The sequence below is a fragment of the Ammospiza caudacuta genome, chromosome 5, assembly GCF_027887145.1.
Source record: "Ammospiza caudacuta isolate bAmmCau1 chromosome 5, bAmmCau1.pri, whole genome shotgun sequence".
Taxonomy (NCBI): Eukaryota; Metazoa; Chordata; class Aves; order Passeriformes; family Passerellidae; genus Ammospiza; species Ammospiza caudacuta.
This window is the reverse complement of record NC_080597.1, coordinates 15686219-15704001: the sequence shown is the minus strand read 5'-3', so window position 1 is coordinate 15704001 and position 17783 is coordinate 15686219. Positions and strand designations below refer to the sequence as shown.

Here is a 17783-nt window from a genome sequence, read left to right as displayed (position 1 = left end):
CATATGCAGCACAGCAGGTTAGGCTACAAACTTATCCAGCTATAAATTAAAGTTCTTTTTCTTGTAGTTGGGTGTCAGTGGGGAAGAAAACCTCCCTGTATTTGTATTGCAGCCTGGCAGGCTGGGTGGTGCCAAGGACTAACAACAGACCTCAAACCTGTATCAACATTCAGCCACAGGATTTGTCAGGCTTTGTCTGAACTTGAGCTTGTTTTAGTTTGAATTTATCTCTATCCATAACCCTTTAGCTTTATCTGCATCTCCCTTTAAGCTAGAACACACATTGCCTAACTTGTCCAAGTGTAATGGACAAAGAACCCAAAATGCCCAGGTGGTTGCTGTCCAACCTGTTTTGACCTCATTTTAATAGATTACCTATAACTAAGAAGTTCTACCCCAATTTTAACCCTCCTCCTTGTGGAGGCAAACTGATAAATTAAAGTAGTCATTGTGTAAGTAGGTGCATGAGCAAGACATGCTAACAAATACACTGAAATCCCTAAAAATTCCCCAAACACAGCCAGGATTGAGGAGGAAGAAATCCTCAGCAGTAATGCTCTACTCTGTTCAGCAGAGACCTTGGGATGTTGACAAGGAAGGTTGAGCAGAACAGCAGAGAAATAGATACTGAAAATGCAATATTAACTGTTTGACCAGACTTATTCATGAGGATTAGTGACAATTCAATTATTTGAGCTGTTAGTATCACTAGCTGGATGCAGGATAACTGTTTCTTGTATTTGTAATGTTTTTGTAGGTTACTGGAGCACTGCTGGAACTAGTTATAAATTCTAGTTTTGTCAAGTACATTCCCCTTTTTGCCTGTAACAAAATTATATAAGGCTATAGCATTAGCTTTGAAAAGGAAAAAAAGGAGTAAGTATCAAACCCAAAAACAATGTGCCTCTCAAACCCTCCCAAGGACAAGAGGGTAATTTCTGTTAAATGAGGTAATTTCTGTAAAATTTTACAAGAGGGTCATTTCTGCCAGACCTTGTCACCAAAACCTTCACAAAAACCTCAATGCAAACTAAAAACTGGGATTTTGAAAGAAGTGAGTAAATCCAAAACATCCCAAGATTTCTATTCAGTGCATTAAATGCTGATGAGTAGTTATTTTCTTGCTACCTCAGAGAAGAAAAAAATTCTGTGTTGATCACTTTACTTTTGGTCTGCTCTGTTTCTCCTTATACCATGGGACAAATCAAGATCATTCCAGTTTATTCCTTTATGTTAAACAAGTGGCAAAGAGAAAAAGACTTAAAAAATCCATCAGGGATGGTAACAGAAGAAACCAGCCTTTCCTCCAGCATAAAGCTTCCTTTACACACAACAGGAATTTACCCTGATGGAAGATGACCCTGGCTGGGCAAGAGGCTAGAATTGGCAGGTGTTTTTCCTACTGACCTTAGAATTAAATCCTTTGCTTTCTCTGAAATGGGCACCTCTGGAGGAAATACCAATGTTTCTTTCCAGTTCATAACTTTCCTGTAAGTCTCTTGTGGTGTTTCTGAGCAGAAAGGTGGATACCCTGCACAAACAAATAAAAAATTATTAAACTTTTTCCAGGAGAGCAGTGACCTGGGCCTCTGCTTTTGTCACTGGGGCTCCCAAACATAACAAGTAATAGCCAGAGGTTTTCTCTTCTGAACAAATGGACCCTGTTACCTTTGAACAACTCTTAAGTTGGGGTTTTTAACATACCTATTAGCATTTCATACATAATCACTCCCAAGGACCACCAGTCACACAGCTTGTTGTAGCCAGTCTGCATAAACACTTCTGGAGCAATATAGTCTGGGGTTCCCACAGTAGAATATGCCTGGAAAAAAGGAATCATCTCTTTAAAAGAGAAATACTGTGGTTTTACACTTTGCGATTCCTTTTCCTGGGGATTTACATACAGGATCTTGTTCTTTGGGTGAACAAAATGCTTAATTTGAGAATTCACAGAAACTCAAGTCCCAAGAATATTATTCTTTTTTATTAATAAACACAGAGAACCTCAAAAATAAATGGAAATTATCCTCTTTAATGAGATGAAATCATAGAATATTGCAACTGCAATATCAGAAGGTCATCTTAGCTTAAGTTTCAGGTAGCTGCATTATAAAAATACCCAAGAAGTTCTATTGTTGTGGTCTTTGTTTATTTTTAAAGGCATAATCAGTGGTAGATTCCCAACTGTGGCACTCATGATACACAAGAGAAATTGGGAATTTCTCTTTACTGATGAAAAATCCTCCATGAGACAGGAGGGAGAGGAAAAAAAACAAAATCCAACAAAAAACACAAAAAAACCAAAACCCAACAAACTTAAAGAACAAAAAAGTCCCCCAAAAGCAGTTTTACCACAAAAATATTTCACATTAATTTGTCTGACCATAAAGAAACCCTTTGTTTAATTGAACAGACCTGAGATATTTAGGATTGAACCAATGGAACACTGAAAACATGGCTCCTTTCCCAACAGTGTTGATGCAAGTTGTCATTTTGTCCTTTTATTGTCTCTGTGGGACTGCTCCTCACAACACAGTTCTGCCACATCAGCCTTTACTGGACTTGAGATAAATTCTTTTCGGGGATCTAATTCCAGGCTGGAATAAGGCTGTGAAATACAGCCCCATGAGGCAGCATGGTGGCTGCAATGTAATCTCATTTTGTCTCATGAGGAAAGAAGAGACCACCCAAAAGCTTTTAGGGGATACTGCAGTAGGTCCCTTTTTTTAAAGGGGTGTGGAAAAATAAATGGTCCCAAAATTTGAGAGTTGGGGTTTTTTTGGTGAAAATCATGGGCAGGGATGGAAGTCTGAATGACTGATAGACACTTTGCTTTGGTTCAGTTTATGCCACGAGTCCCCCCATTACTGACCACTCCTCACCACAAACCCAGGCTGGAGCACTCCAGCACCAACACCCTCCCACAGCCTTTCCACCACATTCCCTTTCAGCAGAATGGGAATTCCCCAGAGCTCTCTGGAAAGGAATTCTGCAGCCACACACCTGCTTGTGACTGAGCTGCAGGAATCAGACCCATGGATCCACAGCAGGCCAGTGCTGGAGAGAGCCCCAGACACAGCTTGGCCACGGGGGCTGAGGACACCTGAGGGCTTGGGCCGGATGCTCACAAGGCAAACAAAGGCACAGAGAGGAGCAGGGCCTTGCTATTCCAACCTGGATCCCCTTCTTTTGAGTTATTTGTGACTTTGGGAGCTTGTAGAGAGCCACATATGAGGATCTTGCAGGTTGTAAAAACCAAGAGCATTAGCACTGAGTTTTAATTTAACACTTTCTCTAACTAGTTTAAAAGCAAACCAAGAATTATACATTAATTAACTCACCAGCTGTCGCCTGTTCTTCTTCCATGTTTCTGCTTTCCTCTTTGAGTTCATATTCTGAAATGCTAATTTGCAAAGTAGTTATTAAATAACAAGTGTATTTGTGAGAATTAAGAGAAGAAAGATTTATAGGGCTCCAGTTTTAAGTAACTATCTTGGATATTTAGAACCCTAGTCTAAAAACAAATCCTTGATTGTAACTGAAAATGGGAACATGAGAATAACTACTGTCCAATGCACAGCTGAAACTCATGTAAGTAGGACACATATCAGCAATTCTAAATTAGAACTTGTTAACATTTTTAGATCAGCTTCTGAAAAGTTTCAGGAGACTGTCACTGACTGCAGTCCTTTGGCACATGGAACCCATGTCCCTCCTGAAAAAGCAGTTCTGTATCTTCACTAACATAATGAAAAATACATGACAATATAGATACATTACATTATGTGTATTCATATCTGTGTATGAATGTGCAAAAATACATGACCACTGCAGAAATCATAATTTCTTGCCTGTGAAATGCTCCCATGACCCAGGGAACAAGCATTTCCAGTTTTCCAATTAAATACAATCAGCCTGCTCCATCTTGCTTATCCCAGCAGAAACACAGGTACAATGTACAGCTGCAGCTCAAAACCATTTACATGTTCAACTAGGACAGCTCATACTCACAGAAGTCACTTGGTGGGTTGTGTGTGAGGTTCCTGTAGAACTCTGTTCTGTGGGCTTTCTTTAAACCTGTGCAGAGCCCAAAATCAGACAGCTTTACATGACCCTGAAAACACATAATCAGAGAATACAAAACCATTATTTATATAGGTAGTGTTTGGGGAGAAAAAGAGTTTTAATCACTGCACATGCCCTCTCAGGCCATGATGGACTGGCACAGGACAAGCAGGGAAGCAAAGACTGAACCTTGGTATACTGGAGGGGTCTGTTTTCTCTCCAACAGGTTATGGCCCCCCAGGAATGGTCAAATCTACAATTTCCCAACAGTTGAGGGCAGCTACTTTGCCTGGTTTTGTTTTGAACTGGATACCACTGTGACTGAGCAAGCCTCCAGGACAAAATTCCTTTGCTTTGTTTTGATAGTAACCTTGGCTTTAATCAGATTCCCAGACATCAGTGCTGATAGAACCCATCAAACCTGACAGACCTGTGCATGCTGGGGTAATGCCTGGCCTCCATCATCTTAAAGATCTTCTCCAACCTAGATAATTCCATGATCTGGTGATGCTGACAGGGTGCATTTCATGGCCAGAATGGTCAGTCTAACTGAGGGAGTTTCCACAGCTGAGTGGGTGATGAAATAAATGTAACTGTAGGAACTGAACATCTAGCATTGTCTGAATTGTCCACAGCTACTTCAAGATGCATGAAAGGAATGCTGCACCTTTTAATGTGTATGAATATCAGCATCTGGCCACGCTGAGTGGGTTTTTTCCTTAAAAGCCTTGCCTTAAAATGGTTAAAAGGCTTGTGAGTAAGATTTGGCTTTGTTTAAACATACTGGTGTTCTCCAGAGAAAACACACTGGGCATTCCCAGCCTTCCCTCCAGCCAGCTGAAATCCCTGGGGTGGCACCAGTGGCTCCCAGTGATGTGCAGCCTGGGATCTTGGAAGCACCAGTACATGCCTTGGCATCCAGCAGGAGATTGTCTGGCTTGATGTCCCTGTGGATAAATCCCAACTGGTGAATGGCATCGATGGCCAACACTGTCTCAGAAATGTAAAACTGGGTCTCCTCCTCTGATAAAGTGTCCTTCTTCATCAGTAAGGTCATCATGTCACCTCATCAAAGAGAAGAAAATACAGCTTAGGGATCAGAACATTTTAAATCACAAAACTATAAGAAACCCCAGTAGAATCCAAATGTAACCTTGTAACTGGCCTTATAGTTACTAATCATACTATTAATGCAAGGACCTACAAACCCAACTTACTTTTTTAATTGAAAATCCTAAACAGGAATTTTAATTGAACAGCCCAAGAAAATACAGTGGATTTTTACACATGTTAAATTTATTGCACAAACTGTTTGAACAAGGGCTTTTTTTCTGGTTTGTTTTTACTGTTAATAGCTTCAGTTGTAAAAAGCAGAAATTTCTACTAAAAAATTATTTAATTCAAGTCTATTTAATACCCCTTCAACCTTTTTCCTTCCCCTAAAAATCAGGAATGGTCACATGACTGAAACTTCATTTAAAAGAGTGCAAACATTTTTATTTTCACAAATTATACAGCATGTTTGTTCCTAATATTTTATAAAGCTGCCAACAAAAGCTAAGGAAGAAGTACCTGTGGCACCTGATGCCACAGCACCCAGCTTACCTCCAGGTAAAAACTCCATGATCAGGTAAAGGTTCCTTTTATCCTGAAAGCTGTAAAACATTTTCACTACCCAGGCTCCATCTGCTTCAACCAAAATATCTCTTTCTGCTCTGATATGGGCCACCTAAAATTTGAAAAAAAATTATTATTATTAGGCAAATATTGAAATATTTCAACAAGAAACACCACATTACATTCTTAGCCCTACAGCACATTTTCATGACCTTTAGCAAAGGAACTATTTTTCTAGCTCTTTCCATACTCATATTTTCCATTATTTTTCACAAGATCCTAGGGTTTCTCTAGAAACACAAAGCACAGCTTGTTAAACTGGTTCTGTTTGTTAGAAAGAACTGAAAAAGCTGGTGGAAAAAGTACAAGTGAGTTGAGGAATATCTGACCTTGCTCAGGGTATTCCAGTTCCAGCTAAGGTTTTGGAAAATACAGGGAAAGCTGCTATCCTGTAATTTGATGGAAATTAAGAATAATGGAGATAGGAGAAGGAGTGTGTGTTTTCACTACAACATACCCTCATCTTGGAGGAAAAATTAAAGACATTTGCATGGAAAAATATTTCTTGACAGCTGTAAGAAAAACAGCAAACAGTCTCCTGCATCTGTTCCCCAGTTCTGCTGCTGAGGAATATCTTCACATGAATCCTGTCACAGGGTTGCATGGGGCAAAGGTTCTCCCTCTGCAGGAGATACTCCAGCCTGGATTTATCTGCCTTTATTTAGTCTCATTAGAAAGTACTTTTTTCCACCCTCAACTCCTCAATGCAGCTCTAAAATACAACAGGAAAACTTTGCCTAAAAATAGCCAGGATTTCTCCCAGTGCTACCAGACTCAGGGGGAAAAATACTACAAGATTTCTTTTTTTTACGTGTGTCCTCTGTTGTCTCTCCACAGAACAAGGCAGACAATGAAAATTCCAGCAGATAAACACTGGCCAGGGAAGATCACTGTCTCAAACTGAATGTAGAACATGAGCTCAGACTCCTTCCCACATCAGGCTCTGAAATGGGGGCAGCACCACGCAAAATCTGGCTGCTCTGCACACCCTGCTGCTCCTCTGGTTCCCTAAATTCAGGGCATGGGCTGCAGGAGACAAAATAATCTGTGCCAGGAAAAAAAAGTACCACTGCTGCAGGGAAATGATGTGTCAATGATGGGTAAGGTTTGGACTAGTATGACAAAAGCCCTCTTATCTCCTGAGATACCCACCCTTCATTTCTTTGCTTTGTAGTGCTAAAGTATTTGATGTGTCCTCACAGGGAATTGTTAGCTAGAAAGTAAAAGTAAAAACCAACCAAACTAACAAAATCAAAACAAACAAACCCCCAACAAGATTAACCCAACTATAAAGCAAACCCAAAGAAGACAATGTTGATGAACAAAGTGATTTCTGCTGGTTTTCTTTAAAAAAAAACATCAAATACCTCCGTTTTTAATTTGGCACAGGATTATTTTTCCAGAAATATTTTCCTTGAAATGCAGTAAAATTTTTCCAGAAGTATTTTCCTTGAAATGCAGCCACAAAGATTTTATTTTTCTCCCCTTGATAAGGGGAGAAAAATAAAATCTTTGTGACTATTCCAAATCAGTTGTAAAGAAGTAATTTTTAAATGCAGTTGCATGACCTCATTTCCTAACCTCTGCTGCTTTTGTGCTGTGGTAGGAACAGCACACACTCTTCGGACTGCCAGACCATTGTAGGGGCTTTCAAAGGTGGAAAAGATTTTCTGGAAAGGGTAAGTTTGAAATTTAGGGGACTTAGAGATGACAAACCTGCTCTTTCTCCAGCATATCTGCTTTTCTCAGTATCTTCATTGCATAAATGTGACCTGTATCCTTCTTCTGAACGAGGCGGACCTTTACCAAGAGAGAGAACCCAGTCAGTCTCCTCTGCCTCAGAAATCCACTGGAAGGCTCCCAACTGACAGCCATGGAAAAGTTCTCTTGTTAAATATTTAAAAACACATTTAAATATGTTAAATATTGAAAAGGGAATTTTCTGCACCATGTGCAACACTAACAGTAATGAGAAACAGTTTTTGTTTTAGGAAAAGTCAGCAGGCACAGGGAATTCCAAGTAACTTAAACTGTGTAGGTTAAAATTCAGGAGAAATAACTGATGTGACACAGGGCAAAGGAGGTTTATCAAGAGGGGCTATGCCATTGCAAATCCATAACTGCAGAGGGCCATGAAGGCAACATCAGTGTGGGAAGCCATGGGAAACCAAGTGTCTTTCCAGAAGCCTTGGGAAATCAATGCATGTGATTAATCACCAGAATTCTCACACTTGGAGAATGACACAAATTGCTGCCTTTCTGCAATAAAACAATTCATCAAATTGTAATTAGAATGTTTCATTACAGTGGTCAATCCCATTTTAATCTCCTGTTCAAGCAAGAATGCCACAAACCTCCCCAAATGCTCCTCTTCCTATGACTTTCAAAGACTCGAAGTCATCCAAGCCGAGCCTGGTCCTCTTGAGCCGCAGGAACTCGGTTTCCTTGCGAGCGTGCTGTGACCGGCGCAGCTTTTTCTGAGGACACAGCACAGCAACCTGTCAGTCAGCTGGCAACAGAGAGTCAAGATGTGCACCCTCCCTTCCTGGGAAGCTGTTCTCTGGAATCCAAACAGGAGAAAAACTTCTCCTTCTACACTTCTTTCTGAATTTCTCAAAGTATAGTCCTTGAGTATGGTCTTTTCTATGGAAGCCTCAGGCACGGTTTCCCACCTTTTTTTGGTTGGTGGGTGGTGGTGTTTTAATTTTATTACTTGGTGGTGCTTTAATTTTATTACTTAGTTATTAAAAAAAAAAAAAAAAGAAGAAAAACTATCATACTGGTCCAAACAAAGTGTATCAGTCTCAAGGCCAAAGTCACTGCCTGAGGCAAGGACTCTTCATTTTGAGCAGAGTGAAGGACCAATAAAAGCTGAAACTTGTATCCCAAGTGATGACAGGCAACAAGGAGCTTAGCAAGCAGCAGAGGCCCTGGTTACACATCTACAACAAAATCCACTTGGTTTATGGCAGGCAAGCACTCAATTCTGAAAGAAAAATCTGTCTAAATGCCATCATCTATTTTGTCTGATGAAAATGTCACTGGGATTCACCCCGAGAGAAGACAAATGCTGCACCCAAAGATGTTGAGAGCTCAGAGTCTGCTAAGGAGGTCCCTGGATCAGGTACCTGCCAGACTGTGCTGGGATTACAGCATCCTTTAAAGCCACAAGATGGCAATACACACCCACACTCATATTCCCACTTCTCAGGAGTTATAGCAGCCACAAAAACTCCAGAAGGACTGACACACTCTTCCTACTTATTTCCCAGCCTATCCTGAAGGCAGATATGGTGTAATGGACCTCAGAAAAGCAACTCATTGACTAAAGTTCTCAGAGGTGGCAACCAGATTGAGATCCCTCCTCATCTGTATCCAAAAGGAGCAAAGGTGTGATGGTTAATTTTTTAAATCAAGAAAAAATGGTTCAGGATTTTGCTTTCTACCCACTTATTTTTTCTTGCCAAATATAACAGCAAACAATTTTAATCTTTGCAAAGCTTGCTAGCTACTTGCTGTGGCCATGTCTCATAAGAACTGCAGGTAGCATGAAAAGCCTTGGATAGCTATTGCAAGAATCAGTCAAGCATATTCCCAGCTTCCCTAACATAAACAGGTTATTAAAGGGGCAACACTCATGTGCAAAATAAAACCTTTTGTCATGCTAGCTGATGTTTCTGTGAGCTCTTCAAATGCCCATCTGAAGCAGTGGGACAAAAGCAAAGCAGTTTGTTAGGTTACTTAAGCAGCATTTACCTCCTCGTCTGCAAGGCCTTCCTCTTCCATAGCCACTTCCAGCTTCTTCTGCCTGCCAAGGAGAAAACCAGGGGATTGCACCTTTTATTATTTATTAAAACCAAACATAACACCACAGCAAGTCAACACCTTTGCTTCACATACTCCAAACTCTGAAGAATTTGCCTCAGATGGAAATTTGCAGGCAGGCAGCCCCACTCCACCCAGTTACTCATTTGTGAACAAAGCTGAGGAAAATGTAGAAGCAAATTTAAGCACATGGTTATGTACTTGCAGAATCAGGCATTAAACCTATATGAAAAAGTATGTTATTAGAGTGATTGTATCTTGTTGAATTAAGGCTGTTTTTATCAATTAGAATTACAAGCCAGAATAAAAATTGGTTTTTTCACCATTTCTATCTCAGCTCCATCTCCCACATGCCAGCCTGCTCCAGCTTCCATCCCCTTTGTGTGATGACTCCCCCTGGTCCTGCCCCCTTTCTTCCCATGCAACTAAACTCTACCCCCTGGATGCACCATCCTCTCACCCCAGCATCCTGCCCAGGCCAGGGCTCACAGCTCCAAGCCTTCCCCCAGTGCCATGCCAGGCTGGGAGGCTCTGAGAGGGGAGCAAAGCCAGGGAATACCCCACAGGTGGCAGAGGGTCAGCACATGGCAATGGAGCTGCAGCACCACTTTCTGTCCACCCACAGGATGCTCCTTTACAGCTGCCAGGGTGCAGCTTTCTGAAGGCTGGTTACCCCCTGCAGCAGGCAAGAATTCAAAGGCTTGGAGCCAGGCTGCTGGTGCCTCTCTGCACTTTGGGAAGTACAGCAGGATCCTCTAAATTACAGGCCCTTGATAGACAGTCTATTCTCCTAACTAGAAGCAACTCCATTACATGGAATAATGACTAAATATGATGAAGAGAGAAACCCTGCTGCTTGACTGAAAACCCTTCAATTAAAAACATATTACCAGAGGAATGATAATTTCACACACTAATGACAATCCAACACAAGATTCATTAAGCCAAACACTTGGTGCTTTGACACCTAATTCAAGTGGCACTTCACACCTCAGAGACAGGACTGGGCACTGCTGGGAGAAGCTGAGTGGGGATGACCATCCCACACTCCCATGCAAGGAGTACCAGGCAGCACCACCCAAGCAGAATTTACAGACTGGGATTACATTATCCCCAAAAGTCTTCCTGCCTACCTGAGAGCCTCTCAAACCCTCCATCATCAACCCCTTATTTCTTTGCTGCAACTTATTTCCACACCAGCTCTTTGCCTCCTTTCCTTACCCCATCATCCCATCAAACACCTCTCAGCCCTGTTCCCTGTCTCCTACACACTCCCTCCTGCAGGGTTTGGGAGTCTTGGCATGAGCTCCATGGTGCAGAGCAGGAACAGACACCACAAGCAGCTGCCTTACCCCAAACCAAGCTCCCACCCCTCAGCAGCTCTGCAGAGTTCATTCCCTGGGGCACCTGCAGATGAATCAGAGGTCCCCAACCTCACACAGAAGGAGAAACCTCACATATTACTCCAAAATAACACCCTGCACAGAGTAGTTTCCACTGATGAGGAGGTGAATTGCACAAAAACATCAGAAGTGGAGCTCCTTGGCCACTCAGTGACAGTGATCCAGGGATGTTCACAGGTCCCCCCAAAGACAGCCTGTCCCCTCTAGGAATTCACTCCCTGCCACCACATACAGAAGAGCTTCCCAGAGCTGCCCCATCGCCGGGGACTGAAATACCCTTGAACAAACAGCAAGAAAAGCTGCAGAGGGGTGAGGGGAAGCAGAGGCAGTACCTGGTTTCCCTCTCCTCATGCTGTATAATCAGGTTGCTGTAGAAGTTCTCCAGTGTGAGTTTGGCCACCGTCACTCTCTCCCGGGTGTGGTTACTCATGGGAAAGGATGTTGTAGTCCCTGCAGTCATCGCCATGGTAACATGTACTGAAACAGAGCAGGTCAAATCATTACTCACTTCAAAAAGAAAAATAAAATATATATTCCTCTTCTCCACTCTCCAAGTTCTTAGGCACTCCAGAATTCACAGTAAAGGCACTGCTCTTTAGATATAAGAAAAATTATTAAAAGCTGCCTTCTAAAATTATCCCAAGATAGCAGGAGGATGTGCTACCCACTCTAAAAAATAACAACATGTTGGCAAAACAAAGAGTGAATCATAGCAAAGAGCACTGCACGCTCTGGGCAGCTGACCCAGCTGTGCTTGTCCACAAATAAGGACAATGTCCCTCTGGAAGACCTGGGCCCTGCCTGGGGGAGGAAAAAGGGTAGGAGAGAGAAGGATCAGGCAGCTCCCAGAGCTGGACTTGTCACAGCTCTGTGACAATTTCAGACTCCAAAAATTCTAGATGCTAAAAAAAAGGGTGGAATAAAATGAGACAGCAAATGGAGAAAAAGCCTAACCCCAGTCCAGAGAAGTTATTTCAAGGATAAAGATAACCATTGAATATATTTGAATTTTAAAACTGCTCCATGAAGTTACACGTGGCCAGGTGGTACTTATGGCTTAAGGCACATGGCCACTGGACACCTAAAAACTGGGAAGAAAGAAGAAAGAAAGCAGAAAGAAGAAAGGCTGCTCTTCTTGAGAGCTTTTATCCTGAACCCAAGGAACTTGGATGTACTGGAACAACACTTTTTAATGCTGGAAAAAGACACCTCAGGGAAGCTCTGAATGCCCTGCAGCTGATCCGGGAAAGCCAGGGGAGATTAAAAACCAAAGAACCAGCACAGTTTGTCCTAAGATTCATGCCCTACCTGGAAGTGAGCTGAGGCACTTCAAGAGAGCTTCACGGAAGAAAAGCATGAAAAGAGGCATCTCAGCCTCACTCCCATTTGGTCAGGTTGTTTTGGAAGTTAGTTTTGGAAAATTACACAGAAGTACACAGCACCATGTGTACATCACCTGTCTTCTGCACACAGAACCATGGAATGGCCTGGGTTGGAAGTGACCTCAAACACCTTGCTCTCCACCCCCCTGCCATGGGCAGGGACACCTTCCACTCTTCCAGCTTATCCAGAGCTCCTTCTGGGCTTGGACATGGCCAGGGATCCAGGGGCAGCCACAGCTTCTCTGGGCAACCTGTGCCAGGGTCTCACCACCCTCACAGGGAACAATTTCTTCCTCAAATCCAATCTAACCCTGCTCTCTGTCAGTGTGAAGCCATTGCCCCTTGTCCTGTCACTCCAGGCCCTTGTCAAGAGTCTCTCTCCATCTTCCCCATGGGCTCCCTTCAGGCACTTGGCTTCCTTTTTATTATTTATTTAATCCTTCCGTTTCCTCAGAGGATTGAGCAGAAGACAAATCCCAAATTAGGCTTAATTTAAGCAGATCCTAATGGCTTTGAAGGTGAACTGATTAGGGGTTCATACAGAAGAGAACTTGCACGTCCACACTGGGGCAGGAGGATCCCTGAACTCTGCTCCTGGCTCTTTGTTTGGATTCTGCCTGCTGCACTGTGAGAGGGTGGGATTTTTTCCTGTGGATTTTTCGTGGGATCTGATGTGACAATAGGATATTTGTTGCCAGAAACGCAGCTGCTGTGTCACAAATAAAGGCGTTTTATGGCATCATGTGGGTATTATTTTAGCTGTTTATTTTGAAGCGCACAAGACACCAGAATTCTGAGAATAAAAATATATCTCTTCATAAAGGCACAAAGAGGTTTTAATAGCACTACAGCTGCTTCAAAGTGATGCCAATATTTCTATTTTTAATCAATCTTTTATTCCCTTCAGTTTTCTACTGAAGAAAGATGCGATCTGTCAATTCCTAGCAGTGTTTACTAAAAATTAGGCAGTTCTGTTCTTCGCACAGAAACATCCCCCATGCTGGACACGTCTCCAAAAGCCAGGAGAACTTAGCACTGGTCTCCCTGTTGTGTTTATTGTACAATTTTACACTTTTTCCCTCAATAGGTGGGAAAAGATAAATACAATTCAGTTGATAAGAGCAAATCAAACAGAGCCACAGCTGACCACACACCATCTGTGATTAAGTTATTTCAAGAAATGACCTAATGGAGTAAAAACCTGCCTTCTGATAATTTTGGAACATCAGGATAGAGCAGCATTAAGCCAGGCTTGAAATGGATTAACCTTTACTTAAGGTATAGCAGGCACATTCTCACACCGGATATTTCTCCTTTGCACGTCTTGTATTCCTGGTAGGATAAAACAACACTGCAACTTGATTTCCTCTTCATTTGTTTTGCCCATGCTCTACACTCACAAATGCAGGCACTGCCAGACAGCAAATCCAAGTCACTGGGTTTTATTAAACTTGTAAAAAGATTTCCCAATCCCAGCACTGGCACCCCACACTATCAACAGTGGGACTGACCCTCATATGCTTCACAGGAGGGAAAGACAAATAAGTGTCCCCAGTTAGCTCTGCCACTGTGGGGAGAAAACCAGCGCACAACCACCACAAAGAAAATATTTGTAAAACCAGGAGACGCCTTAAGCTCTCCAGAGTCCCCAAAGTAAATGAAAAAGATCACAGACCTGGCAGGAGGCACGAGATATCCCACAGAATTCTGTGCGAACTCACAGCCGAGAAAACCTCTTCAGCCTTTTTCCTTTCTCCTCCTGTCTCTGCTTCCACTAACGAGCCCCCAAACACAGCACAAATCCACATCCCAGACAAAATATTCAGCTGGGAGTCACCAAGTACAGTGCTTAAGCATGACCTTTAAAAACAAATGATGCAGAGGGATGGGGGCGGGAAGGAAGGAGCTCCAAAACAGGACCTTTTATTGACAGCATACTACTTGTACTGACCTCACCACATTAACGGGAATGCTTTGAAAAGGTGCCACCCGTGATTCTTGGAAATGCCCTCACAAGCCTAATAGTTCACCCAAATCCATGCCACCTCCATAATGGAACCATTCCACTCCTGCAGCATCACTGGAATTACTTTAGGCTCCCTGGACCATGAAGAATATCATATTTAACCAGCTGGCCACATATAGCCAGAACTCCTCTGGGATCTTTCTGAAGGGCCTGGAACATCCCCAAGTGTGAGGAAGAAAGACATCAAAGGGCTGCAATGGACAGGAGGCGCTGAGCCCGCGGGACCAGGGCTCCGAGCTGCCAGGAGCAGGGATGCCATATGTGCTGCCTGGCCCAGGAAATGAGCCCGTGCCTCCTGCAGGCATGGCTGGAATCCCAGCCTGAGCTCTCCTCATGCCAGCTCAGCACCTGCAGCAAGGGGATAAGGAGCTATGGATGTGCAGCAGCCAGGGAAAATCTGGCTACCAGAGGCAGGAGGGAGAACAGCACAGAGGGGAGGAGAAGAGAGGAGAGGAGGGATGTTCCCCAAGGATGAGGGAGAGCAGGGAACAGCTACAGAAAGGGGAGAGCAGCCAAATGCTACTGAACTGGAGCCTTCAAGAGATGTTTCCAAGCAATCCCCTCCTGATCTATCATTGAATAGAATATGTCAGCTGGATACAACTCTCCCTCTCCCTCCTGGTAGAAAAATGTTGCCTAATCAAAGCATCCATTTGACCTTTTTGTTCCCAGATCTTTCCTGACTGGGAAGCAGAGAAAGGCCAAGCAGCATTGACTACAACTTCAATCTGCACTCCCATTTGTCACAACAGCTCTAAATCAAACTCTGCATCTGTTTGCCTGGAGTTCCCACCCTTTAAACCCCTACACCCAGATTCTGCTACACCACTGCTAACTCCAAACCCCACATTCTCTCTGGAGCACCGTCTTGGCAGCTCCCAGAGCCTGTCATTAATGTTTTCATTAAACTATTGGATTAAATCTGTTATTAATGAGTGCAAAAATCACTGAGGCATCCAATCCCACCTGCTGCAGCAGCTCCAAAGAGGAGAGATGGAATAAATTAAAGCAAATGAAGAACTGCTCTGCCCTGAAACACAGCACTTTGTGGGATCACTTTCTAATCAGGAAGGGATAAGAAGATAGAATCCAAGCCTCCTGCACAGGCAAGTCTCCTGCATAGCTGTGTCAGTAGGAAGAGCCACAGGATATTTCAAATCAGGCTGGATCTATATTACCAAACTAATCTGAACCTAAGTCACACACTGGAAACATCGTGTTTCTTTTTGAAGCCACGTGTGTAGTACAGTTATACAGTAGCCCTAGAATAAATTTACTCAGGACTCAGTGAGTATTTAAGTTAGGGAGCAAACCCCACACCCAGTTCTGCCAGAGAGAAAAACACCTTTTTTCCAAATGCTGCTGGTCTCCAATTTGGATTTACAATGTCAAGCTACATACGTGTTCAGCAGGACAGGGAAGAGCAATTCTCCCTCCAAAGTGCCATCAATTCACAGAAAGACTGATAATAATTTTAATTTATCCACCCAAGCATACCTCTAATGCCCAGCAGTTAGGAAGGCAGTTTGCTATTACAGTAAAAACTGCCAAATTAATGAACTTTCCATTTAACATTCCAAGAGAATTTGCCTCCTGAATCAAAGCCCCTGGATAAGTAACATACCAAAACATATTTTTGCCTTTCAAAATTCCCATGGTTTCAGCATGACATTGAACTCGCTCCTGAAATGAAGTACACAAATGGCATTTTTCAAGAATTAGGAAATAAAAGAGAAAGGAGAGATGAAGCAAACACATAGAGCACAATGAAGTGAGTACCTTCAAAATTCCAGCTGTCACCACCGTGCCCAGAGCTGGGGCTCTTCTGGGTGAGAAGTGAGAGCAGACTCTGCCTGGCTCCTTCCAGACAACCCAGCCCAAAAACTCACCAAGCTGGGCACTAAACCCCAAGGCTGACAAGGATTATATTAAAAAATGACAAGGATTATATTTTAAAAATGAGGTGCTATCTAGGAAAGCAGCACAGACAAGGCAAAGCTTTGAGCACAAGCGCCAGCCCCACGGTCTCTAAATTGTTTGAATTCTCCTAAAGAGAGACAGGATATATATAAAACTGGAAAAAACCAACCCACCATACACAAATAACAGCATGATTCACACCAAGGGGCAGTGGGCAGGGCCAGACAAATGAAAAAAACAGCCCAAGGCTCAGCAGGATGATGTGGTGGGATGTACTCTGAGCAGCTTCTGAGATGTGCAGCCATACGTGGGGTGAGCAAACAGACAGCAGAGATAAAAATGCTGTACAACAGCTGATAGTTCCAGTGAGGGAACAGAAGGAGAAAGTGCCATCAAGCCCAGGAGGAGAATTACTTTCTGCACTACAGTTTCTGCTAGCACAGGTTTGGCAACTGTGCTGTGCATATTTTCACCATCCAATTGTTTATACTGAACCTCCTCCTGCTGAGGATCACAGGATGGCCTGGGCTGGAAGGGACTTTGAAGCCCATCCAGTTCCACCGCCCTGCCATGGGCAGGGACAGCTCCCACTCTCCCAGCTTGCTCAGAGCCCCATCCAGCCTTGAAAAATAACAGGGATGGCCAGCCTCAGCTTCTCTGGGCCAGGGCCTCAGCACCCTCACAGGGAACAATTTCTTCTTCATATCCAAATCTAAACCTCCCCTGTGTCAGTGTGAAGCCATTGCCCCTTGTCCTGTCACTCCAGGCCCTTGTCCAGAGTCTCTCTCCATCTTTCCTGTGGGCTCCCTTCAGGCACTGCAAGGCCACAGTGAGGTCACCCCAAAGCCTTCTCCTCTCCAGGCTGAACAATCCCAATTCCCTCAGCCTTTCCTCCCAGCAGAGCTGCTCCATCCCTCTGATCCCCTTGGTGTCCCTGCTCTGGCCTGGCTCCAGCAGCTCCCTGTCCTTGCTGTGCTGGGCCCAGGGCTGGATGCAGCCCTGCAGGGGGGCTCAGCAGAGAGGGGCACAGGGGCAGAATCCCCCCTGCCCTGCTGCCCTGGGGCTCTGGGTGCAGCCCAGCACAGGGAGGTTCTATCTTCTTTTGCTATAACCTAGTTTTAATCCAATTCCAAAGCTTTTGATTAACCTCCAGAAACAACCAAAACTCAACAGGACCCAGAAGTCTCCAAGCAGCAAGCTGTCAATAAAACCTCACTAGTCCCATCTATGTCAAACATGGGCCAGTATTTTTCAACTCTTGGGGTGTGATCTTAATATTTGTGTTATTTCTAAGTACAGCTTTCTGTGCTTAGAACAGAACGTTGTCCAAAGTTCACTCATGTCAACAAAAAACCCCTTCAGCTCAATGGGTTTTGACCTAATAGTCCCATTCCAGCCTCAGGATGATGCTAGCTGCTGTTAGTGAGGTTCATAATTATCAGATCAGCATGTTTGCCAAGCACTGCTCTGGGGTATGTTTCAGAC

General features: G+C 43.5%; 1 protein-coding gene across 3 annotated transcripts in view; it reads right to left on the bottom strand.

The window, feature by feature from the left end:
• STK38L (serine/threonine kinase 38 like) overlaps window positions 1–17783 on the bottom strand; it is a 42376-nt gene that overhangs the window by 3411 nt on the left and 21182 nt on the right. For 2 of the 3 annotated variants that reach the window (XM_058805255.1, XM_058805257.1), the window contains exons 2-11: window positions 11303–11447; window positions 9499–9550; window positions 8097–8219; window positions 7459–7542; window positions 5671–5794; window positions 4976–5130; window positions 4012–4114; window positions 3342–3403; window positions 1705–1822; window positions 1408–1531 (exon numbers count right to left, since the gene is read on the bottom strand). In XM_058805255.1, the coding sequence (XP_058661238.1) occupies window positions 1408–1531; window positions 1705–1822; window positions 3342–3403; window positions 4012–4114; window positions 4976–5130; window positions 5671–5794; window positions 7459–7542; window positions 8097–8219; window positions 9499–9550; window positions 11303–11436 (1079 nt within the window). In that variant the 5' untranslated portion in view covers window positions 11437–11447. Of the gene's footprint in view, window positions 1–1407; window positions 1532–1704; window positions 1823–3341; window positions 3404–4011; window positions 4115–4975; window positions 5131–5670; window positions 5795–7458; window positions 7543–8096; window positions 8220–9498; window positions 9551–11302; window positions 11448–14027; window positions 14103–17783 lie in introns of those variants that run through there. The other variant, XM_058805256.1, reaches the window with a different exon arrangement.